The sequence below is a fragment of the Phoenix dactylifera genome, chromosome 8 (genome assembly GCF_009389715.1).
Source record: "Phoenix dactylifera cultivar Barhee BC4 chromosome 8, palm_55x_up_171113_PBpolish2nd_filt_p, whole genome shotgun sequence".
NCBI lineage: Eukaryota > Viridiplantae > Streptophyta > Magnoliopsida > Arecales > Arecaceae > Phoenix > Phoenix dactylifera.
Genome location: NC_052399.1, coordinates 3,992,289 through 4,018,413, shown reverse-complemented (window position 1 = coordinate 4,018,413; position 26,125 = coordinate 3,992,289). Strand labels below are relative to the sequence as shown.

The 26,125-nt window shown below is 39.4% G+C and overlaps 3 protein-coding genes across 3 annotated transcripts; 2 read left to right on the top strand and 1 right to left on the bottom strand.

Moving 5' to 3' along the window:
• Positions 1 to 224: 224 nt before the first annotated feature.
• Positions 225 to 9,952, top strand: LOC103708801 (serine-threonine kinase receptor-associated protein-like). Its single transcript, XM_008793891.3, has 7 exons — positions 225 to 771; positions 1,708 to 1,843; positions 7,444 to 7,525; positions 8,383 to 8,558; positions 8,937 to 9,074; positions 9,192 to 9,331; positions 9,468 to 9,952. Exons 1-7 carry the CDS (start codon positions 654 to 656, stop codon positions 9,707 to 9,709), a joined length of 1,032 nt encoding a protein of 343 aa, XP_008792113.2. The 5' UTR covers positions 225 to 653; the 3' UTR covers positions 9,710 to 9,952.
• A 1,194-nt stretch (positions 9,953 to 11,146) lies between these two features.
• LOC103708802 (probable histone H2A variant 3) lies at positions 11,147 to 15,264 on the top strand. Its single transcript, XM_008793892.3, has 2 exons — positions 11,147 to 11,388; positions 14,084 to 15,264. The coding sequence occupies exons 1-2, from the start codon at positions 11,284 to 11,286 to the stop codon at positions 14,378 to 14,380; spliced, it is 402 nt and encodes a 133-aa protein (XP_008792114.1). The 5' UTR covers positions 11,147 to 11,283; the 3' UTR covers positions 14,381 to 15,264.
• LOC103708803 (3-ketoacyl-CoA synthase 11-like) lies at positions 15,031 to 18,123 on the bottom strand. The gene is made up of 2 exons (XM_008793893.3): positions 17,984 to 18,123; positions 15,031 to 17,138 (listed from the first exon to the last, which is right to left on the bottom strand). The coding sequence occupies exon 2, from the start codon at positions 16,907 to 16,909 to the stop codon at positions 15,389 to 15,391; it is 1,521 nt and encodes a 506-aa protein (XP_008792115.1). The 5' UTR covers positions 16,910 to 17,138; positions 17,984 to 18,123; the 3' UTR covers positions 15,031 to 15,388.
• Positions 18,124 to 26,125: the final 8,002 nt, after the last annotated feature.

Genomic DNA, 26,125 nt, shown 5'->3' with positions numbered 1-26,125 from the left:
AAACTCTTATAAGAAAAAGGTTTCAGTGAGATAAAATTCTTCCGGGGATAAGAAAAAAGTCTCACTGGATCCGCCCGTCGGTCCGATGGGCCTAACCGGCCCAATTTTACCCCCCACTCGAGACAGCGAGAAAAAAAGCCGAAGACCAAATCATCACCGCGAAAACTATGTCCAACGGCCAGGATTCTTCATCAGAAAGAAGCGATGTACATGTGGAAGACGAACATGCTAATCTCCGCCTGGGCAACGTTCCTCCCTCTCCTTTATAGGGGACCGGTTCGTCTGCTCCTCCGTCTCCGACCTCGCCCCGCTCCCTAGTTTTCTGCTTATGTATTTCTTTCTCCTTCTCGTGTATTTAAAATTTTAGGAAAAAGGTGTGAAAAATATAGATTTCAATCTTCCATCCCGGTGTTCTTGATCTTTGTAGAGGGTTTCGATCGTCTTCGATTCATTTTTGGACTGGAGAGGACTGGGTTAGATCTCGAGCACCGTATGATTGATTAGTGGTTTTCTTTGGGTCTAGGGTTAGGGTTTCTGGATAGCGGGAGTTTGTTTCTTTGTTGTTGTATTCGATCTCCTTCACTTCGATTTTTGCCGAAGGGATTCTTTAGGGTCGAGGGTTTTGCTTTTAGATTCTTGGTCCAGCGGCAGGAATGGAGAAGAAAAAGGTGGCCGTTCCTCTCGTCTGCCATGGTCATTCGCGGCCGGTGGTGGATTTGTTCTACAGCCCCGTTACTCCGGATGGATTCTTTCTCATCAGCGCAAGCAAAGGTTAGGATTTCTTCTCTTGCCCTCCTAATTTGCCGTCTTTTCTGTTTACTGATGAATCCTAGAGGAGCAGTCTTTTGCCAATATATACTTAGATTTTTTTCCCCACAAATAAAAAGGTACCACTAAAAGCGTCTGATCGAGTGTTTAGTATTTTTTTTGTATGAGCAAGCGTAAGTCTTCGAGAGAATGTAGAATGGGTAGATGGATAGTGATCTTTCTTTCTTTCTTTTTTCTTTTTTTTGTTTTTGGCGGTACAAATACACCCAAAGAGGTCAAAAGATAACAGTTCCTGGAGCGCTCTGGGTAAGTCCTCCTCGCCCAGCGAGAGGGTCTCTCTAGAATGGTTAGCCACGTAAAAGGCTACCCAATCTGCTGCCCCGTTAGCCTCACAGTACCCAATCTCCAGAATTTGTGATCTTTAATGTGATATATAGGCTGTGAAGTAGACGTTGCATATGGTTCATGCATATTGGTGGGTAGTGTTTATTTTTCAGCCAGAATTGAATAACCGATCTTTGACTAGCAAAAACAGACTCCTTATTCTTCGTCGATGAAGGCTGTTACGATTCTATCTTGGATTTACTGTCCGTGTTCTATATTCAAGGGATGGTTTGTAGTTTTGATTTTTTTCCAGAAATGCTTATTCTGTTGCTTTGCATGTGTGGGAGTACAGGTCAGTAGATTGTTTCTACTTGAGGTGTTTATTTTTTCATTTTGAAATTCATTCTCATCCTTGATTAGAGAAGTATTTGTCCGTCTCTTTTCCTCCTGTCATATTTTCAACAGCTAGTAATTGATGAATATGAATATACATCTACACATGATTGAAAGATAGGGTGTTCAAAACTGTGTTAATTTTTTTTTTCAAATGCATTGAAGTGATTAGTCGGATGTGTTAGGTTACTTAAATAATAAAAGTAATTTTTAACTCTTCAGATGCCAGTCCCATGCTGAGAAATGGTGAGACAGGAGACTGGATTGGAACTTTTGAAGGGCATAAGGGTGCAGTCTGGAGTTGCTGCCTCGATACCAATGCTCTACGTGCTGCATCTGGTTCAGCTGATTTCACAGCGTATGCCATCTTACTTATTTTAGTGACTGCTGTTAAAGCTGATGAAAGAAACAAGCAGTTCAAAATGTGAATCGAATCATGCTTTTCATTTTTTTTACAATGATGATGTTTATGAATGCTTGTCCAGTAATGATGTATCTCTACAGAAAAATTGCTTTCAGAATCTGCAAGTTCTAGGGCTTTTTTTTCCTAAATGACGATAGTTTGTTCTGGTTGATTCATGCTTCTTGCCTAAGGGCTTGCAAATTTCTCTTGCTTTACTAGTCTAATGTCTAATTCCATCCATGATATGCTCTAGGTTCTTTTTCTATTTCTGCATCCAGGGATGTTTAAATTTGTCCCGGATAGGATCTTTTTGTTTAATTTATTATTTAGTTTGAGAACCATGCAAGGATGTTTCTGGTTGAGTTTTTTGCTTCTGAACATCAGCTATATGACAAGGGAGATCTGAAAGAAGATCTATTTGGTTTGTTAAAATTGATGTATCATCCTGTAAAACTGCATCTTTTGAAAGCTATGAGGATGTTCAAACTCTCAATATGCAGCATTATTACCGTAGGCCACATTTGGTTGTGGAATATGTTAGCCCAGGGTAAATGGGTTAACTTATTCTTAAATCTCTTTACTGGGGAGTCAACAACTCTACCTTATAGCTGGAATAGTTTACCTTCAGCTTATTCCTACAAAGTAATTCTTTTTAACATTTTATATGCCTATTTGAGGGTTGGAATGAAGCTGCTTGCAAACAGTGTTTGGTGGGTTTAAGTGGTCATATTCAACTCTAACCCCACAGGGAATATGGCCTTAGGAGCTAGATAATACTCTTCACCTGCTTTCTCATAGCCAGGCACTACATTATCCTTTCAAGGGTTTAAGATATACTCACGATCCTATTTCTTCTCATTTTATAAAGTGCCACCTATTAAGCTCTCTGTCTAAGCTTGCTTCTACAGTGTATCAATTTTTTGGGTAACACACCACTTGTAAAGCTGCAGTATACAGACTTGTGGCCAGATTACTATCTAAAAAACACAAACCATTTTTTTGGTAATAACATCATTAAGTGAGAATAGATAGTGGTTTGGAATTATTGGAAGCTACTTGGATGATCAGCGTTCTGATATCAACATGTTTCTTGGACTGGTTATGTAGCAGTGGAAGCTCTTTATAATAGAGGGAGGGTGGATTAGCTCAAAGAAAATTGAAAGGAGCAAATTAGATTGGGAGAGAGCACTTCTAGTGCTCTCAAGAGCTCCATTTTGGCATTGGGGATTACAATGTCAAGGAAAGCATAATTGTTATTATGATTGTTATACAAACAATTTTAATGCAATAACTTCGTACTTGTTTATAAAATCTGTCTACTATTGTGAATTTTTAACATAATTGCATGAATCATATTTTCCCCGTATTTGATATTTGTCCAGTACTGATGACTAGAAATTTAAGAGATGTATCTTTCAGAAAACATGTTTTTAAAGCTTAATGTACTGCTTTTGAAAAAGTTGTGGGTATTCATGAGCATCTTCTGTCTTTGAAATATGATTTCATTTTGATGTGCATTTAGGCTATTACTAATGAGAATCATAGCAATGTTGCTATAATCAGGATCAAGTCATAAATCATAAGGGGTTAACTTGTATGGGATCTTTGATAAGATTCATTATGATTTTTTTGGACAATTTAGAAATTTCTATAAATAAAAGTAGATGATCAAGTCTAATTTTCACCATCATAAGGCCATTCATAGATGTCTAATGATGCAAACATTATGTCTAGTTATTTTAATATTTTATATACTGTCATATTAGTCCATATTATTGACCAAAACAAATGTGAGGAGATAGGTTGATGGAACAAATACAAATGACAAACAATATAATTATCACTAGTGGTATCATTGGAATTAATATGTAGAACCACCTTTGCTCTATTGCCTTTAGAAGGAATATACAAGATTTCTTCCTTGCCATATTGTTGAACCTTATGATCATCATAACTTTATATTCTTAGAAGAGCAAGTAAAAATAACTAGATGTTCTCAGTAAAGCAAAGTACGCCAGTCCATATTAGCGATGAAGATTGTACCAAATACATGCTCGACATGTGTAGGCAATATTTCAAGTCAGTACAGACTCTGCTGCTACCTTACTAGTGTGGTGTGGTACACCCCATACCAACAAATGGTACACTGTTTGAGTTGGCACAACATTCGTACTGTGTCGGTACAATGTGTCGAGCACCCATACTGTGTCGGTACTATATGGATCAATATTGTATGCCTTGTACTGCATGGTACAGCTTGATGCTTAAAATGCTGGGTACATAAATGATATCATGCATGCTAGTCAATTTTTCATCCATGACATGGATACCTGCTTGGGAATGTGGATGTGTAGCATTGCCCAGTATCGTACAATTTCATGACAGCATGTGACTGGCATGGCTATTAACATATGGCACTTTTGCCTTGGTGCAAGGATGAGATCCAAATTAATGATCTAAATTTTGAAATGTGGGATCCTTACATTATTGAGTGACAACTATGGGCCTTATATTTGCTATCCTTGCTAATTCCATGAGAAAGTACGAGTTGACATTAAAACATTATACTTAGTTATGCCATAGAAATGTTCAGCAATTGTCAGTTTGTGGACAGCTAACTTAAGCACGATTTAAGGTTATTGAGTTTATTTATCTATTTGGTAGGGGAGGTAGATGTAGGTGTGCTGGTGGAAGAGCAAGCAACCTCATCTTGCCCTTTTCTTTACATACAAACCACCACCTTCCTTGCTAGGAGGATTTTTTAGATTAATGGCTGGTAACCTGGGCAAAGATCTGTTTCATGTGAGCTGCTTGGATTTAAGTCAAATTTTATATCTAAATATTTGGACTCATTCTATGGGTACTTTCTGATTGACAGGTTACAGTATCTAATACTCATGGTTATCCAAAGTAGAGTGATATTTATGTCAACATTAGATTAATTCTTATTTAGAAAAAAACAATGTGAATCATACAATTTACTTAGGGGTCAGTTGAAGATTATATTTTTAGTTAAATAATCAGGTAGATCAGGTGATTTTGCTAGTATTAGTGGGCATCAGGAAAGCTGTGGGCACAAACTTTTCTCATAAAAAGTTGTCTTGCAATAGAAGAAAGTTTTGGGAATTGAGTCTGGATTCTTTCATGTTTTTTTCTTTCGGAAATTCTCTAAAGTTGGGCAGCCACTCATGTAGGCTGCATAGAGGCATAGAGCACTGGATGTTATAAGTATTATCATGTTGTTCTACTTAGGATCAGTTTATTTCTTTTAATATCCTTAAAATAAGAGTTATACTTTAGTTGGTCTTGCTTATAAACAAGAACTCATGCTTGTGATGCTTCTTGTATAATGTATGAGCACGTCTGATGACTATGTTCTGCAAGATGGTGAAATATGTAGAAGTATATCATGATGTGGAGCAACAACTTAAAGCCCGATAACTTTGTGTGATGAGGAAGATCAATTAACATGTTGCCAATGCTGGTGAGTCTTCTAACCATTCTAATTTCTCAGACAATTCAAGAGAGCGAAAATCCGGGAACAAGCAGTATTTTTTTGTTCTCCGGTAATTCATGGCAGACAGCCATATACCATAATTTTTATGGTGGAAGTGAGAGCTTGGTGTAGGGGCATTTAAACCCCTCAAAAAGCTGCACAATTTGGAAAAGTTAATGATCTTCCAGTCTTGGTTTGTTAATTTTGTTGATGAATCTTTTTGCAGTGCAGTTTCTATGATGTATATTTACATTATTTGGAGAGCATGGTTATTTGACCATGTTAAGATTCCCATCACTATGACATATGCTTACATATTATGTTAGGATGTGAAGAAAGAAGTGAATTTATATGCTGCGAAGTAAGAGCTTGAATACCCCTGTAGGAGAAGGCTGTGCTACTATTCTATTGACAACATGTTCACTTTGAAAAATTTTGTAGCATTTTATGGTATGCATGCATTAATTAGAAAGATAACAGTGAAGATATATGGACTCTCATGCCACTCTTGATTTCATTGAATTGATTTATAGAATAAGCCTTCACTAAGTCTATAGATGGCTCATCTTTTGTAAAAGACATCAATCCGATAAGCTAATTATATCAATGCTGAAAGATGCTTGAAAAACAGAGTGGACAAATGTTTCACATAATTAATCAATTAACTCTGCTTTAATGGCAAGCACACATTGTCATTGATAATTTAGTTTCTTTTTACTTGTTGCAATCTTGATGTTTTCCAACTTGAGGAAATTCCAACATGAGCTTCATTAAGTTGCCAAAAAGAATGGAAGAATCCAATTGATTGTTGTGATTTTTCTGGGAATTCATTCCAAGTATGTTATTTATTTGTTTTTATTGTTTTGTAGTTCAGGAAGTAACCCCTCGAGATTTATGAGTTTTCCTTCTCTTGTTTTTTACTATATCAAGTACAACTATTAGTGATTTATTTTACTTTTATTCCTCTGCATCACTTGATTGCTAAATGTCAGAACTACTTGTCATTTTTCTAACTCTTCATAATCTTCTTCAACATGTGGTTGTGGACTTCATGTGGATGAGTGAAATTTGAGATCATGAATCTGTCTCTGTGTTGATGTATTGGTTTCGTATTATGTCCTATTGGTAGATAAGCTTATGTTTTTAAGCCATCTCCATTGGTGATTGTGTATTTTGATTTTTCTTGTAGCATGAACTGCATGCCTTGAATGCAAATCAAGGCCTGACGTTTTGGCATGGTTGGTCCAATGTTGTTTGGATGCCTTGACCAAGCATTTCCTTTGCCCTCTGTGAATGTCATGACCTAAGAAGGCCTGACACAGTAGTCAGGTGATTTTATTAAGTATCCTATTTAGGGTGGTAGTAGTAGTAGTAGGAGTTGTGGTGTGATTCATGCTACTTGATTTCCTATCTATTAGATTTTATTTGGAGGAGCCCAAGTGAAACCAAGACAACTTTCAATACTGTTGTTAAGTGTAGAGCTTAATCTTGAGAAGTAGCAATTTTTGAGGGAAGGAGTGCTTGTGTGATTTGGTGCTTCTCTGGTGTTTGATCATGTGTTTTTCTGATTTGAATAGCCATTAAAGTGGCGACATGGGGCAGCTGGGTAGAGAAATCAAAGCTGTGTTGATTAGGATATTTTTTTTATCTTTAGGTAAGAAGATATTAACCATCAGGGGCCTTGACATTAACTACTTAGGGATGTCCTTTAGCATATATGTGTAATAATATGTTGTTGATGAAATCACTACATATTAGGTGTCAGAATAATATCCATAAATGTTTGGTTTTTTCCTGTATAACATCTTGTGAGAATCAATATTTAATGAGAAATGCCGATTGGCCCTTGATAATCAGGAGATTAGCAATATTATATTGTATTTTGATATCTACAATAGTTGAATAAACACATGGATGGTTGGTTTTGTTGTTTATGCTAATAATACAGTTCCCTGCATAATGTTAATTGAACTATTATGTTATTCAATCAGTTGGATATAGTATATTTTTATATTTATTGACAATTAACTAAGATTCTTTCACCTTTACTTTTGTGCAGGAAAATATGGGATGCGTTGACTGGAGATGAATTGCACTCGTTTGAACACAAGCACATTGTTCGGGCATGTGCCTTTTCGGAGGTAAATGAGGCCTTCTTTGCTAATTGATTCATACAGTTCAATTTTGGATCTTAAAAACTTTTTTTTTTATTGGCATTCTATTGGTTTTCATTTTTCCTCCTCCAGTTGTCTGGTAGATATTTTGTGGTACCTAGACACCATATGTGAGGAATGTGCTCCTTTATCTTCTTTTTATTTGTCTCTTCTCCTCCTCCTCTTTCCCCCTATCGTTCTATTGTTGTGGTGGTAGTAGTTGGTCTTGGTGTTTTTTTCATTGGTTATTATTTATTTATTTTTGGGGGGCTATAAAAGTTGACTTTTATGTTCTGTATGAAGTGGTTTATTGTTAGATTCCGAAATCCACTGTCTTGTATTATGAGTTATGCTGCAAGTTGCGATGCTTATGATTCCTTTGTCAGCACAGCTTATCTTGATATTATTGCTTTTAATTGCTATTGTAATTTGTGGTTGATGTTCAATCCAAGTTGCTGTATTTGCAAGCGTCTCTTAAATTCTTGCGATGAGTTGGAGCTACAATGATACACACATGCAATCATACTGCAATTCAACACCTACTGGTGAATATTGATTAAAAATTTGGCCACTGCGGCTGTATTACCAAGACAACAGTTCAGATTTGCTTTTGTAAGCAGCTGGTGAATTTCTTTGTTAGATGGGGACTGGAAGCTCTAATCATAGAGATTCATTGCTGATTTTTGGTTTGTGTCTGTCTGGCTGTGGAATTATCACACTTTACTTGTGTCATAGTAATTTTGACCCTTTGGAACTTTTCCTAAGAGGACTTCATGTTTGTATGTTGGTGCATCTCAACCATCTGGCATTAGTTTTTTTTCCCACTCATTAAAGACTACCTGCAGGATACACACCTTTTGCTCACTGGAGGAGTTGAGAAAATGTTGCGGATATTTGATTTGAATCGTCCAGATGCACCTCCAAGAGAAGTTGATAAGTCACCTGGTTCAATCAGAACTGTTGCTTGGCTTCATAGTGACCAGACAATATTAAGCTCTTGCACTGATATTGGGGGTGTGAGGTGTGTTTATTTCTTCCTCGGATATTTTAATCTAATCTTTTTTTTTACATTATTGTTGACCTACTTTTCTCTTCACATGTTTGTTGTGGTAGTGCACGGTATTTGTTAACAGACTTTGTTAATGTAGAATTGATGATGTCATGCTATTTTAGGTTGATCATATAAAAGATCAGGAATTATGTAGTATAATCCGACACCTAGTAGCAAATGTCAAACATTTACAAAGTTGCTAAAGTACTCTATTCATTTTTGCTAGTGTGGTTGTTTTCATTATTTCTTGGACTCTGCAATAACATGTCTTGACCATTAAATAAACTCATTGGTATGCGATCTTCTTTCACTCTTTCCCCCTTATCGTGTTACTCAACTACTGCACAGGTTATGGGATGTAAGAAGCGGGAAGATTGTCCAAACTCTTGAGACCAAGTCACCTGTTACGAGTGCTGAAGTTAGCCAAGATGGCAGGTATATCACTACTGCCGATGGCTCAACTGTCAAGTTTTGGGATGCAAACCAGTAAGCTTTCTGAGCACATACATTTTCATGCCTCTCTCTCTCTCTCTCTTGCTTGCTCGCTTGTTTTTGCACAGGTATTCTCTTCTAAATTTAAATTCCTTGATTGTTGGTCATCAGTTTTGGACTTGTTAAAAGCTACAATATGCCATGTACTGTGGAATCAGCTTCGCTCGAGCCAAAGTTTGGCAACAGATTCATTGCTGGAGGTGAAGATATGTGGATTCATGTTTTTGATTTTCATACTGGTGAACAGATCAGTAAGTCTGAACTATCATTTATACTTGAATTACTTGATTGTGGATGATTTCATTTTTATGATTTGTTTGGTTCACTGGATCCTGATAGCACTTTACACCAATGCAATAATATGGATGTTCTTTTGCCTGGGTTCAGCTTGCAATAAAGGTCATCATGGACCTGTCCATTGTGTACGGTTCTCTCCCATAGGCGAATCCTATGCTTCAGGTTCAGAAGATGGGACAATAAGGATATGGCAGATGAGTCCTGCCACCGCTGATGAGCATGAGGGAATTGGGGCAAATGGTCCTGGTGGAAAAGTGAAGGTTGTTGCAAATGAAGTTGCTCGGAAAATTGAGGGTTTTCACATCACCAAGGATGGACCCAGCGAGGGGTAGAATGCTGCTCTAGTAGATTCCTGAACGATGCTGTGCCCAACTGGGTATGAGAAGGTTTATTCCTTGTTGCTCATTTCTCACCTCTTCTAATATGCCTGGTTACAACCTTCCATCTTTCATGTGCTTTGTTGAATCATCCTTTATAAAGAAACTTAAAAAAAACCTTGTGCTGTATAATTTCGATGTTCTGATCCTCGTGGAGTTGTATTAGTGTGGTGGTGCTATATAAAAGGCTGTCTTCTATGCCGTCAAGAAGCTTACATTGTAAAACCAGAGGGGTTAAAAAAGGGGAGAAATCTAGGAGTTCTCCTTTGTCAATGCGGATCTAGAGACTAGCGCCCGTCCGATGTTTCAGGTGTTTATTTTTTCTTGATTGATTGATCGACCCAACAATCAATTGGTGCAAGGCAAGCAACGCTTTTGGTGGGAAGTGCATCATCCGTTGAAAATGAATCTAAAAGCCTGCCATGCATGGCATCTCGCTCCAATGGCTGCCTTTCAGCGGGTACTGGAAGATCGGATTCATTGCATAAGATCACAAACAATAAGATAGGTTGACTGGTGATCCTTGCTGTTGATGACAATTGAGTGTCTGTAGCCCTGTGACGCTCACAAAAAAATCACAGAATCCAGGACCCTGCTGTGGTGGTGTTGGTCTCGCGTTTGGGCCGGAGTTTGTGCTCTGAACCCGCCATGTGATGCGGTCAGAAAGTAGCTGAGTTCCTTGAATGTGGAACCGGACCTGGGTGGCCATTTGGCCAAGAGTATCTTGAACAGCTTCTGTTTAGATCCTTCCTAGGCCAAGGCCAAGGATGATGATAGATTACATTTACTGCAGTGGTATATGAATTGTACCCGAATTAGTTCAAGTGTCTGCTAAGTATTCCCCCAGGCACGATGCAAATCATGAGATATGCTGCGCGACTTGAAATCCTTTTTCAAGTTTCAGGAACATGCCATAACCGACACACTTAAAAATAGTGGGTTGGCATGTTTATTTGTCATATTTAATTAACAGGTGGAGCAATTTGAATGTATATGCTAATTGATGATTCTTGAACCAAGTTGACATATTGGCGGTGAGATGCATCAAAAGATAGTTCATCCAGTTTCATGAGTTTAAAATGCCAGCCAAGATAATGAGAAGAATTGTGCCATGTAAGCTGGTACGTTTAGGTTTGATGGACCGGCAAGGAACTTGACCATACCACCGAGGATTCTTTCTTTCTTTTTTCCTTTTTTTTGGGCAAAGATCAAGTTGAAATCTCACCCATCCGAGGATATTTTGAAGCTGAACGAGTTAAGCCGGTCGAGCACGTCTTTATCAAACGGTCGTGACATAACTTCCGATGAACTGTTGCTCGATCAAACGGTCGGGATCTCAGTTTATCCTGCTCGTAACATTCGTGATTAACTTATACATATAGTTCTAGGTCCGAAAGGTACGCATTGGAGTATACAAAGCCGCCACCTCTCGTTCCTCCTCGATCGTTTCCCGATACCCCGATCTCTCTCTCTCTCCTCTCTCCGATCGTGTCCCCGTTCACTTCTCCGGTCGGAATCTAGGCGGGAATATGTCGGGCAAAGGCGCGAAGGGCCTCATCATCGGGCGACCGACGGTGAACAAAGACAAGGACAAGAAGAAGCCCGTCTCCCGCTCTTCTCGAGCTGGCCTCCAGGTCTCTCTCCTCTCCTCCCTCCCTCCCTCTCTCCCCCCCTCGATCCGATCCATTGAATCCTGTCCACTTTTTAACTTTCTCAATGAATCCATTCAGTATTGTTAGGATTTTTCCCATCGATCTCGTTAGGTTTTCATCAATGTTAAAACATTTCGAGGATCCGATATGGATCAGGAAGAAACAACGAGTACAAACCCCTGATTTACTACAGAGTATGCATGTGATCTCAAAAGAAAATTACAAAAAAGGAGTAGAAGACAAGAAGGGAATTTCTCATAAACTCATCAAAAGATGATGCATGCCATGGTGGGCTTTGACTTTGTGTTTGGAGTCTCTGCGGTTTCATGTAAATAAGCGGCGGTCCAAGAAACCTTTTCTTATGTTTTGGGTTCTAGATTCAGAATTTGGCGCAATGATTGCATGAGTCAATGATTTGACGATGAAAATTTATATGTTCTCTTCTGAAATTGATAGATGTGCGGATGAATTCTAGCATGCACCGCATCTCTTTTGGCTTCGAGCATGCTGCAAACAGATAGACGTAGAGCAGGACCATAACTCAATGTTCAGAGTAGTCGACAGTTTAATGAATATATTTTGTCGGCTTGAGTAATCACATGCAAAATTGCTTCCATCAAAATGATACAAATCATTACCATAAGTATGCCAAGTCTCTTTGCTGATACCTCATAATCACCGGTGCTTCCAGCCGGCTTCCCTCTCTCAGGAGGCGAGGACAAGGGTTTGAACCCTGTTGGTGGGCACTCCTACCATATTTCTTAGAAAAATCATCAACAATGCCTTTTCTTCTTTCTTTCTTTCTTTCTTTCTTTCTACATTAGGTTTGTTGTTGATGAGCATTTACTCAGGCCTAAAGTGAATCATGCAGTGCAAGTTTATACATTAAGTTTGTTGTTGATGAGCATCTACTCAGGCCTAAAGTGAATCATGCAGTGCAAGTTTATGCATTAGGTTTGTTGTTGATGAGCATTTACTCAGGCCTAAAGTGAATCATGCAGTGCAAGTTTATCTAGCTGATCTGCACTGAGTATTGATGCGATTTTTGTAAGTTAGCATCTGACAAGCAATTCCTTTTCATTATCCGACTAGCTTCTTTGTTCATCTTTGCTCCATAAGACGTGGCCTGCAGGAGCTCCTATCTTGCATCATTTTAGGAAAAATGTAAATTGATGAAGAGATAATCCGTCCAGTTGTAGTTGAGTGGATGAAGTGGGGCTTGTAGGACATTATACAACCAAGCTATGCCTTCACGACTTGTCATTGGCCAATAAAGTGGGCCTGGCGAACAAGATGGATCTAGTGGCAGCAAAATGTTGCTACTGGATATCTTGCCATTTATTAGATGGTGCACAGCCTGATAGATGAGACAGATCCTTTAATTTTCTCATTATTGCTACATATTGACCAGTGAACTTCTGCATTAGCTGACGACATATCCATTCTTCATACCTAATATGGCCTTTTCACTTCCTTAGTTAAGTTATAGATCAGCCACATATGTTATAATTTCTTTCTCGTTTTGCTCAATGTTCAAAAGACAGCACTTGATCGCTATGTACATATGACCCGTATGGTCAGGGTTTTGTTGCATCAAGTAAGAGTCGACCGAGTTATTAATCTCTTGAGCTTAGTTATTACTTTTGAATAAGCACCAAGTTTTTGGTTGTCGATCGTTATGCATACAAGATCAGGCCTGGACTGCTATGTTGGTCTGAGTTCTTGGTTTTGAACTAGTCAGACAGGTCTCTCTGTTCATGTCGTTGAAATCAACCTGTCCATTCTGGCTTGCTATATAGACTGAAGACTTAACTTACTCTGGTGTTAAACTAGGTGGCGAAACATTTGCCTTTTTATTCAAGTTTTCATTGTGCATCCATCTGGCCTGTTTCCCTATTTGTTTGTCTGAAATTCAAACCAACCGTATGTCGGATATCTGTCAATCATACTCTTTTTAGCAGATGCATATCTTCTTGTCTCATTGCATTTGCATTGTTGTCATCATACAGTTGGTCACAGGGCACACAGCCATTGCCATAGCCACCTCAATCAAGAAAATAATTATCTTTCAAGGCTTTAAGCCAACCACACACCCCCGTGCCTGAAACATAGAAGAATATCTATGAATCGACGATTTAAACCAACCACAGAACCTGGTGCTCGAACACCCCCAGGGAGGAAAGAAAATGACATAGCTAGTCTGCAGTATCTGATATGATGAAAAATCTGATAGCAAAACCTGACCGAAGGATCCCAGCAATCTACTTTCCAGTTTTTCCCTAATTTGGCAAGGAAGAGATGTAGCAAGCTTTAAAGTAATGTCATCAAGGGATTCTGCCTAGCTTTTTTTGCCATACTTCCAAAACTTTGTGAAATCATCCGTCAAGCATAATGCACAATGCAGATGATTATTATTGTTTGACAATTGTTATACAGTATTTAATTAGCATCCTTGAAATGAAACTAGTTAGCTGAAACTTCAATATCACAGCAGTAGAAGGCCGAAGGAGAGTTATATAAGTAGTTGGTTGGCACTAGTGTCTAGGATGTGGTCGATTCTTTTCATTTAGTATGTTACCATTGTATTGATTGTATGAAAAAAAAAGAGTGACCCTCCAGTATCATATGCTCATGTATTAACACAATTTCTCCTTTTTTAATTAATGCTTCTCTGCAGTTTCCAGTTGGCCGTATCCACCGTCTGCTAAAGTCCAGAATTGCAGCAAATGGGAGAGTGGGGGGTACAGCTGCTGTGTACACTGCTGCTATTTTGGAATACCTGACCGCGGAGGTATTGGAGCTGGCTGGAAATGCAAGCAAGGATCTGAAAGTGAAGCGTATTACTCCAAGGCACCTGCAGCTTGCGATCCGGGGTGATGAAGAGCTGGATACCCTCATCAAGGGAACCATAGCTGGAGGAGGTGTGATCCCTCACATCCACAAATCTCTCATCAACAAGTCCTCCAAGGATTAGTTCGAATCGCCAAAGCTCCACCTTTTTATTTTGGATTGGATTACTCTTTTTGCTAATAGCTACCCACATGAAGTTATAGAATCATGCTAAAAGCCCAGGGTTGTTCAGTTTCTTGGGACTTTGCTTATATTTTACCGACCCCCTTGGCCTGAAGGTAACTTTGGAGCTCTAATGCCTGGAGGACTATATTTTGCTGCGCTTTGCTGGTCCCATCATGTTGGCTTTTGTGTAGTTATAAAATTGACTGCTGACTTAATAACTGGGTTTGTGAGTGCCAAGATTTTAACTTGGCATGATCCAATAGCTTCAAAATCTGTACAGCTTCGATGCTGTCTTCAGGAAGGCTGCTTCATATGATCAATCTCGAGGGCTAAAAGCAGAAACTCCTACTTCCCATGTATGACTGCTTGGCTATCCCTCAATATTGTTTGAGCTGTAATACTGAATAGAAAAACAACAACACAAAAGGGACCAGATCATGACATTGTCATAAAGAAAATGCGTTGTCATGGTACCTAGTTTTTCATATAAATGACTTGTCATGGACCTCATATTGTCGGGATAAAAAGCTCAATCATCAACAAGAAAACATTTAGAACTGTCTGCTGATAAAGAACTTCTAAGCAATTAGAGAGCTTGCTCGGAGCGTCTAGTTTTTACCAAGCATAGAAACTGTAGACCAAATAGATGAGATTTAAGCAGAGTCAATGGTTTAAGTTGCATAAACTAAACCACATGATAACACACAACAATTCATCCCTGACCTCTTCCTAGTCTAGCAATCCAGCCCATCCTTCCTTCGAACCAATGATCAGACCTCTACATGACTACACCAAGAAAGCTAGAAAAAAAAACACCTTTCCTAACAAATTCTCCACCCACCCATCATAAGAATGAACCTACAACTGAATGTAAAATTATTGCAAGCCATGAAACCAGATCAAATACCAATTTCACCACCCAACAACAGCAAGGTCTTGCAACTCGCATCCCCAGCGGGACCATGATTCAGATTGCTGACACCCTTGGAACGTCGACTGGGAAGCTGTGGATCTCGTCCATCCAGGGGTTCTTTTCCTTTGCAGGATCGATCGTCTTCAAAGCCTTCCACACTGCACTGTTACACTTGAATCCTGATCCGAATGCTATCTGCCAAATTCTGTCCCTCCTCCTGATCCTTCCCTTCCCTTCCGTGTACGCCAGTTCATACCAGAGGGAACTGCTCGAAGTGTTTCCAAATCTGAAGAGCGTCATCCTCGAAGGCTCCATGTGCCACCCCGAGAGCTGCAGGTTCTTCTCCAATTCATCCAAGACAGCCCTTCCGCCGGCATGAATGCAGAAATGCTCGAAGGCCAACTTGAAATCAGGAATGTAAGGCCTAATCTTCATCTTGAGGATCTTCCTCCCCACCAATGTAGCAAAGAAGAGCAACTGCTCGGACATGGGCAGGACGAGAGGACCCAACGTCGTGATGTTGGTCTTCAAGGCATCGCCGGCAACTCCCATCAGATCTTTCGAAAGCGAGACACCGATTTTCCCATTGGCGTCCTCTTCTTGGGTGACACAGCTGAAGCACTTGTCATCAGCACCTTTGTGGGTTCGAACCGTGTGAACCAATTGGTACTTGGAGCGGCGGCGGTCGGAGTTCTTGTTGGAGAGAAGGATTGCAGCCCCGCCCATTCGGAACAAGCAGTTGGAAACGAGCATGGAACGATTGTTGCCGAAGTACCAGTTCAAGGTGATGTTCTCCATGCTGATGACCAAGGCATAGGTACTGGGGTGAACCTGAAGAAGATCCTTGGCAAGATCGATAGAGATCAGCCCTGCGCTGCAGCCCATCCCACCTAAGTTATAGCTTACTATGTTTCCTCGAAGCTTGTAATGGTTCACGACCATGGCAGAAAGAGATGGGGTCGGATTGAACAAGCTACAATTCACAATCAAGATCCCAATGTCCTTGGGCTTCACATCAGACTTGGCGAAGAGTTCATCGATGGCGCCGAACATAACAGCTCTGGCTTCCTTCCTGGCCTCGGCCATCGAGGGATTAGGAGGAACATTGAGGACAGCCTCAGGGAGGTAAGTGTTCTCGCCAAGGCCCGACCTTTCGAGGATCTTACGCTGGAATTCGAGGTTCTCTTCCGTGAACGAGCCCGTCAGCTTGGACCGCTCCATGAAGATTTGCCTGGTGCACTTCCGGGCCTCCTCCGGCTTGTAGCATGCAAAGTCGACGAGATAGACAGGCCGAGGACGGGTGAGGAAGTAGAGGGTGGAGAGGAAGACGAGGAGCGTGGAGCAGAGGATCACGGAGATGAGATTAAACCGGAGATGATCCCAGAGGTCGTGGAGGTCTTGGACAGAGAAGGTGGAGAGTTGGGCGGCGACGAGGACGACGAGGGGTGTGAGGAAGAGGTACATGCCATGGGTGATGAGGTAGTGGTAACCGAGCTTGACATACTTGAGCTTCACCGATTGCGTGAAGCTGGGGAGACGGCTCGAGGATGATTTATTGAGCAATGGTTCGGCCATGATCGGATTATGGGAAAATGGGGGGAAACTTGGGAGGGAGAAAGGATGCTTCTTTTTGCCTGAGATGAAGAGAGGAAACACGAATAACAAGAGTCCAAAGGGAATGGCTCTTCTTCTCTGCTACTAACCTAAAGAAGACTAGTTTCAGAGAGAGATGGAAAGGTGATCCTTTTGCTAAAAAGATGGCCCCTTCTCCGCGCTGCAACGAATTAGAGTGAAGCACAAAACCCTGCAGGAAATGTTAAAAAGGAGAAATTATAATTTAAAACAATGATTCGAGAGATAACAACCCACAAAAATCCCTGTTTTTGCCCCGGTATGAATCAAAAAAGAAAAAAAAATCAACACCGAGCTATCCACATCTCAAGATCTTTGTTATCTTCATTTAAAAAAAAGCAAAACACAAAGCCAGATGAGGTAGATCAAGCGAATCTAAAAGGATGGAAAAAAAGAATGCTAAAACAGAAGGAGGAAAATTTCCGAGCGCTACAACCCATCTAAAAAGAACAAATTTGATTTTTGAAGACGAAATCTTACAAACAGTGAAACTAAACGTCCAACACGAATCCAAGTCGAAATCCGAGGTTTCCTAAACAGACTCAAAATCCAAAATCCGCGAGAAAAAACCTAAAGGAGACATTCAAATAATATATAATAAACGAATAAGGTGAACCAGACAGGCAAAAGATCTACAAATGTAGCATCCAGAAAAAAAGCTTAGCTTGTCCGAGGACCACGCCACAGAGTACACGAATTCTAGACAGCATCTACAACGAGTAGCGAATCTTTCAAGAAAAAAGAAACAGGAAAAAAAGAGACGGAGGGAAACAAATCCAACGAGAAATCTTCATGCATTCTGAGAACACAATCAGATTTTGACGAAGCCCAGATCGATGTACCGACCTCGAATCCGGAACAAAAATTGGATTTTGAACAAAAAACCAAAGCAATCTCTCTCTCTCTCATTTTTATCCGTTTGAAACAACAACAACAGAAAAAGAGACGGAGGGCGCAAAAAGAAATCAACATTCCACCAAGAAGAAAAATCCTGGAAGCGATCGATGATCTACTGACCTCGAACCCCGATCTCGGTCGGAGATCGGCCGAGAAACCGCCTCCTTGGGGAAGAAGAGAGCAAGGGTCCGAAGATATGGAACAGAGGGGCACATAACGAGGGGTCCGATAACCACATAAATAACCAAGAAGAGCTCTATTTGGCCAATTGCCCCCCCTATGTTCCCCTAATTACCTTCGGATTCGGAAAGGGTGTTGGGCGTTGATGGACGGTTAGATGGGTATCCACGTGTGCGAAGCACGTGGCCACGTTCCGTTATGGGTTCTTTTTTTTTTTTTTTTTTGAGTCGCGGATGGTCGGAAAAAAAAGCGCGGTGACGTGACGGCGGCGCGGCCGGCTTTGACTAAATTCTCGACGTCTCCGCCAACCAAACGAAATAGGCCTGGATGCTTCGCTAGATGGCAACGGGCTGATGTCTCGCAGTCAAATTCATTATCGCTGGATTCTATTGCCCCATTTGCCATCTGTTTCCTCGTTTAATAATTAGTTAGTTTAATTGTCTGTCTTTGTTAAGTGTGTCCACGATGACTTCCGAAGGTGTTTTGCATTTCGTCATGATGTTAGATTGGATTGTGATTCTTGAATTGACGGATAAAGAGATGAGTTGAAATAATGGTTTCTCTTGGTTGAGATGGGAGGCTAGAGAAATTTTATAAGAATTGAGACTTGATGACTACGTATCTAAGTTATTGACTTTTCTCATAATAATAACTAAGTATATTGTCCTATTTGACAAGAAAAAAAATCTAAACTTTATTCTCTTCCTAGCAAATTGTAGCCAATCAATGATAAGGAGAAGTCCAACCTTTTTCTTCTTGTTGGATGAAATAACATAGTTCGATAATAAAAATATTACACATATTTTATAAATATTGATATTAAAATTTAGTAGTTAGAAAATTACTTAAGAGTAGTTCAATAATAAATCCATCCTTGGTATTGTAGACATTAATTACATTGGTGGATATTAAGACCCTGCACGATAACATCGTATCAATAGAAGCTAGGCGTCAAAAGAAATCTGTATGCTCATATAGACATGTTGACTCATGCATTTAACATGGCACCATGCAATTGGTTGCAAGTAGGACTTGTATGCAACATTCATGTACCATGTCTATTCATGCATTGGCTCATAGATATGTGATTAGGAAGTTTTTTGGTTGAATTTGAATTGAAAGGAGAGGTCCAATCTACATTGCTAGTCATCTATATATATTGTAAAATATAATGATTGATAAATGCATGGAGGTGGAAAATTGAATCTCCCTCGTTCAATCTCTAATTAGAGAAGAGAGAATATTTGAACTATTGAGTATATAGCCTCAGAGCTAACCATAGGTATAACTTCTAAGCAAGCAAGTGACGTCATGGTTTACCCTAGATGCCGAATGACAAATATGTTAAAACCAAATGAAAAAAATATACTAGAGATTGAATAAAGTTGCTTGATCGTCATTTCATTAGTGTCACTTGCATTTAAATTATTATTATTATTATTACTAAAATAGGTATTTCATATATTATGAGTACGAATATATCCAATGAAGTCAGAAAACAAAAGATCACGGGGTGCCCAAGGTAACTTCTCTCCTCTGGCCCACATGGTGCCTCCGAAATGGCTAGCCACGTAGGCAACCATCTAATCTGCAGTCCTATTAACCTTTCTAGTATTTGAATTATTTTCAAAGATAGAAACTAGGATGGCTTTTGAAACGGACGAGAGGGAACTTGTATTGTAACTAAGGTTACTTGTCATTTGGAGTTGAGGCCGTCCGGTCTACTTCAATTAGAAGAGTGGAGTCCCCATTAAAAGATTTGCTGCTACATTTATCAATGGAAATGGTTTCAAACCTGATATCCGATTCAGGATACTGTGGACTAAGCTGTTAACCTGGTGCCAAAATGCTATAAAATGCCAATTTTGTAATGGTTTACAGCCTTTTTTTTTTGTGTGTTTTGTTTTTGGCGAATAGTTTACAGCCTTTTGGGAGACCTTTCTGTGGGGAGGAATGGCATATTTTTCCTCGTGAGCTGTTGTGGGTCGGAACTCGTGAGGACGTGTGCGATTCCTCCTGTAAATGTCCCCCCGCCTTATAAATGTGGTTTGGATGGATCCCTCTAAGCGTGAACTGGCTCAACCGCACGACCCATGTGAGTCTTGTCCACGGGCCCCACCTCGTGACAGCCCACATGGCCGTAAGAGATCCTGGATTTCTTTGTCTGGTTGCACTTCTTTCTTTCTGCCCCCCCGCGAGCTTTTTCTAGGGGCATCTTGGCTCCCTGTAGGAACCATCCTGCATCATGGTCCAAGTGAATACCATTCATAATTCTCTCTTTTTCTGCACAGTGAGCAGATGCTGCATCCTTTGCGAGTTGAAGCACTGCACCAATGCTCCTCGGGAATGCACCTAGACAATGATAAGAAATAGAAGGGCCTTTCAGACCGAGCATGTATTCCGTGAAGCTAATAGAGCTACGAATTGGGTAACTGCTTATGTAGCCAGTCCTTTCGGTACTATCTTGTGGATTGGTGATGGAGAGTTGTTCCTGGTACTTTGAGATATTTTGTTTTTTGATTTTATTGAGTGCATCCGTACTCGTCAGATCCACCTGCCTTAGCAAAAAGGCAAAAAAAAAAAAAAAAAAAACACAGGACTCAGCAGAAAACTATAGAAAACTTGCTTGGTTCCTTATTTTTTTTCTCATCAAAATATTTTTTTAAAAAAATAAAAATTAAATATATAATATTTTTTAAAAAATATTATATATATTTAGTTGATTATAAAAAATGGTATATTTTAAAATAGCTTATATTTGATTCACCATTACTTTTCTAAAAGAAATTGGATAAAGCACATGTTTTATTCTTAATAAAAAGAAGACCTTATTTATCCTATCTAAAAGCTTAATAATACTTTTGAAAAGAAAAAATTAAATCTTCAGTTGAGTAATTTTTATTTATTAATAAAAACGGCTTGATTTACCTTTCTTTCAAAAAAGAATGACTTTTATAAAGAAAAAGATATTGTTCGAAATAGACTCGGGACAACACCTCTAACAATCAACGAACGGCTGACCAAACCCAGATCCAACTCAATGGTGACCTTCCCCTCGTCTTGGAACCGGAGGAAATTGGGCTTTTTCGTATTTCACATGAATTTTTCTCTCTTAAAACATGAAAATCTTATTTCTAAAAAAAATTACTTTTCTATTTCTCTTATTTGAAAACTTCAACCAAACATAAAATATTTCTTCATTTTTTCGTTGACCATATTTTTTCTTCTCCTCTTCCCGCAAACAAATCGAGCCTGTGGTGAGATATAACTGCACTGAGATCGCTATACATCGTAGCATACCATATGAATCGCACCCATGCGGCCTTGTGCTAATTTCCTCGCCGATACCTATGTTCATCGAATTTGAGATTGCATTTCCGTCTTAAATCGATGCAACCAATGTATGCCATCTATATGCATGGTATATATAGAGGGGTTATTCTGCTGATATCCTGGATGCATGTAATCCTCGTTCTAAAGCATAATGAGCAAGGGTACAAAATGGAATTTGATGTGTTATTTACTCGCAACCAATGAACCAACCATTTTTCACTGTGCTAGCTTTCATGGCCCAGAGCAGGGATTCTTCCTCTTCCGCGTGGGGCTTCCATGACTGATTATCTCCTTTACCCTGCATCATGCGTTATTTTCACATAATTAGCTAGACAATTTGCAGGAAGACATATTGATCCATATAAACCTTCCTTCTCTCCAACCAGATGTCAAAAAAAAAAAGAAGAAAAGAATGCTTGATTGATGGCATGGTAGAAAGCTGCATGCAGTCTTGGCATGCGCAGTTCCAAGCATTTTCACAGCATGCAGAAATCTGTTTCTGTACATACATACGGACATGCATGTATATATACATCCATTCATACATATATTAATGTAAGTTTTCTGGATATATTAAACTTAGCTTGATCTGGGATGCATGGTGCATTCATTCCAGTGCTTGTGAAGTAACTCATGAAAGATGGGTACCCAATCCTGTCATTGTAGTGCGAACGTGACGCACGGTGGGGATTGAAATGTGGACCGTGACGAATTGCGAGGTAAGATATCCGTATGAGGGCTTTGTCTGCAGCACCACGAACTCTGTGGACCTAAAGTTTGGGCGTGGTCCTGGTGGTCCTTCAACTCCACACCTTTTCCAGCTAGTTCAAAAGATGGCCTTGACCGTCCTATGGGGTTCTTTGGTGGTGCAACTATGTTTTTTCTTTTCCATTTTGGTAACAAAAGGGGGCCAAAGCCCCAAAAGAAACAAAAAACTGAAAAATTACAAGCAAAGAAACCTGAACACCACATGAATCCGCCAAAACCAAATGTTTAATGTGGTGAGGAAGGTTGGAGAACGAGTGGAATTCATTGTTAAAATATTTATAAAAAAACAAGAGATTGAGAAAAGTAATTTTATTATAGGCTGATACAAGTTATTACATGATCCTTAAAATTACGCTAATACTCATGAAAGTCAAGCAATGTTGATAGCTATCTGCCGGCTTGTTTGACTCTCTGAAAGCATGTGAGACCATAAAGAAGTCAAGAGGTCGAACCCAAAGAATCTCTTTTTGTCTAAAAATCAGAAATCCAACTAATGACTGTGAGAGAGTGAGATATTTTGGGTCAATAGCTTAGTTATTTTGTCCTATATATGAACTGTATAAATTCCAAATTATATTGGGTTCACTGACAGGACAAATGCCTTATATGCTTATAGGGTTAGTCTTAATTTGAAAGTATGCAGCGGCTGTTCATGCCTTCAAATAGCGATTTTGGGGTCAGGGCATGACAGAGAGTCTCCCTCAATTCAGATTTTCTTAACACCAAGTTACAAAATTGCCACTAATAACTCTTTCCAGGCTGCTTGTAACTCAGCTTCTGGAACTGAAAAAGCAAATGATCTCGAAGTAATAATCCATGATGATCTCTTATAATATAACCCAAATCTGCTTCATTTTCAGACTATGAGGCATCAAAATTGATTTTATCCAGGCCGTACCCAAGAAACTAGTCTAAGATGGGACTGAGAAGAGCTCACTAAGCTACCGGTACCCCAGGGCCGTAGCTGACTGGCTTCATTTAACTCCTTTTGAGGTATGGATGAATTCTTCGGCTAAACGGTGAGCAGAGAAGAGAACATTTGCTGGGTTGCATTGTTTTCGTTCGAATAAAAATCTGTTTCCGTTATTCCATACTGACAATGTTGTGTAACAAATGAGAGCTTTCATGTCCTGAAGTTGTAACTTTGATTCAACCAACTTGGTCCACAAGGAAATGTTTTGGATAACGAGGTTTCCAGCAGCTTTACCCATCGCCGCCTCTCTACGTAAATTTATTCATTGTAAACCAAGCCCACTTTTCTTTTCCACACAGACTTTGTCCCATGAAGTCAAATGCAATTTCCTTGTGCGGACTTGATGACACCATATAAAAGCCTTAAAAAATCTTCTCCAAATCGTTAAGAACATACCTTGGGACGGAAACATTTGAAAGAAGATAGATGTAAATAACGGCACTCCAAGGTAATTCCGCAAACCATCTTTCAAAGAGATGTTCATTATATTAAGAATCTGCTGTTTCACTCTAGGCGAGGTCTTTTCGGCTGAATTGCATATAAGATTTAAGGATATTAACTCTCTGACCAGATTGACTGCAATAATTCATAATAGCCTCTCTAAGCACCAAATCATTAGCTCTATTAATATTGGCCCGAGCAAGCAGCAATCAATCATCAGCAAACATTGTTAGAAATTATAAGCTAGACATATGTTTTGTCTCTTTGACTTATGGCTTTTGTCTTTTTGGTTTCCAAGGTTAGTTAATGTTGTCTCTTTGGTTTCTGTGGTTCATGAATTTTCTGATTCATGAACTTCGTTGGTTGGGAAGAATTTATGTTGTCACTTTGGTTTCTGTGGTTCATGAATTTTCTTTCATAAACTTCATTTCTTGAGAAGAATTTATTATTACTTTGAATATGTTTTAGAAACTTGGTTCTTGTCTCTTAGAAAGTTGTGTCATTAATTAGTGTAAATTCGTATGGAAATTTGCCTATAAATTTTCCAGCTTTGTAACTTTGGAACATACACTTGAATCAATGAAATTTGAGTCTATTTTCAAATAGTAACATCCTAGCCTCATTTCTCCATTGTTCTTCATCAAGAATACACCATTCTTGATCAGTTCTTTGTGCTGTTTATCTTTTACAAACATAAGATGTGGGAAACAAGGGCCTGCTGGTTTTGGTTGACATTCCTTAAGAGCATTAGTTTGAGCTAATTCTTGCAATGACTTCGAGAGCATGCCAGAGCAAAAGAATAAAAATGTGGGGGGGACAAATTAAGGATCGACACCCTTGCCTTAATCCCCACGAAGAGAAGAACCATCTTGACGGACAGCCATTAATTAACCATGAGGATGAAGAAAGATGGACTGCGGATGCATCACATAATCCGTTTAATAAAATTCTGATGAATACCATTGTGGTTGAGGACGGCATCCAGATACGCCCACGACATTTTTATTGTAGGCCTTTTTCATGACAGCTTTGATGACCATCAAAGAATTTAGGAACCCCAGCGGTAGATGCAATTATCTCAGGAGCATATTCCATTCCCACTGTTGTATAGGAAGATCAGGGAAACGAAGCCAAAGAGTAGCACTGGTGACGGAATCCATTCCTGCAGTGAAGTTGGGATGCCAAGGCTCAAGAGCGAGGAGCTGTCCAGCAACAATTCATGGCCCATTCGCCATGACCCACAACCTTTCCTCTTCCTTCTGAAGCTGAAAGACCAGATGTCCCGCAGACAAAGGAACGATCCTAAAGTTCCCAGCCGCCTACCATCCCTTCTTTAGTTCTTTACAGAGGAAATCAGAGGGGGGAGGACCCTTACCCAGTAACTTCCCAATCAGGGAATTCGTCCACTTCCTACTCACACCTTCAATCCTGTCGTCCGTGAAAACAGTAGAGTCTGCGAACTTTTCCTGCAGACGATTGATTTCCTCCTCCGAGATAGGTTGAGTCTTGCATCGATAACGTCTCTTCCCCAGGTAACACTCCAGCCCAGGTTCTACCTTGAGAACCTTGCTGCTGCTCCGAGTTAGCTTCTCTCTAGTTTACATCCCGCAAGGCATCGAGACGACGTTCTCCCTCCAGGATCCGGCGGTGAAGCTTGAGGGTTCTCCTCCACTGGAGAAGAATCACAGCTTTTCTCTATTCCGACGTCGACGATCTCTCCAGCTTTCATGCTTTCCTCGAGTCCCCATCAGTCTCCAGCTTTTAGCGTGCGGAAGAGTTTGGCAGGAAACTCTACTGTGGGACGCTTGTCGAGTACGTATCGACATGACCCAGTTTTGTTGGAGGCCGAGACTAGGTCAAATATGAGACTTGGTCTCTCTGATTTTTTTTTTTTTTTGAGAAAAACTGTCGCTTAATTTAGTTCCAAAGTTTGATGGCTGATCCGTCCTTTTCAAAGATTTCAATGGGTTCTAGCGTACATATCAATCCAACTTAAATATGAGAAGCCACATATCCGGTGATTAGTGCACCTAGGAGCAACTTAAATACTATTACAATGAGGAAGCTGTCGAATTGAACTTCTCAACGAAGACCATATGAGGTTATACAAACTATAAATAACAATAACATTCGACACATTTAAGGGTTCCCCTTTAGGACATGTTATATGGTGGGTAAATATTATGAAAAAATTGTCAACTTATTCGTTGACCAACTTACCTATATTCTTATGCTTCTCTAGATAGGCAAGTTATATTTCCATGGGTAGCATTTTTACTCATGAAATGAAGAAAAAGTCTTACCCTCCTAGAAGATGGGTAAATCATTCTTCCATTAGCTTGAATAATAATTTTTTAATTTGTTCCTAAAATACCCCTAACCCTATCATAATAATAATAATAGTAATAATATAGAATATATAATATGTAATATATAATTATATAATATATAATGTTGTAATATAATATAATACATTCTCTATATCATATTATATATTATATAATATAATATGATATAATATACTATAAAATACAATATAATATAAAAATAATATAAATATAATTCTC

Excerpts from the sequence above, each read along its gene's own strand:
- LOC103708801 (XM_008793891.3), top strand. The coding sequence starts at position 654 with ATGGAGAAGAAAAAGGTGGCCGTTCCTCTCGTCTGCCATGGTCATTCG. Across the intron at positions 7,526-8,382 it reads GGGCATGTGCCTTTTCGGAG|GATACACACCTTTTGCTCAC; the intron begins GTAAATGAGGCC and ends GACTACCTGCAG. Across the intron at positions 8,559-8,936 it reads ACTGATATTGGGGGTGTGAG|GTTATGGGATGTAAGAAGCG; the intron begins GTGTGTTTATTT and ends ACTACTGCACAG.
- LOC103708802 (XM_008793892.3), top strand. The coding sequence starts at position 11,284 with ATGTCGGGCAAAGGCGCGAAGGGCCTCATCATCGGGCGACCGACGGTG. Across the intron at positions 11,389-14,083 it reads CTTCTCGAGCTGGCCTCCAG|TTTCCAGTTGGCCGTATCCA; the intron begins GTCTCTCTCCTC and ends GCTTCTCTGCAG.
- LOC103708803 (XM_008793893.3), bottom strand. The coding sequence starts at position 16,909 with ATGGCCGAACCATTGCTCAATAAATCATCCTCGAGCCGTCTCCCCAGC.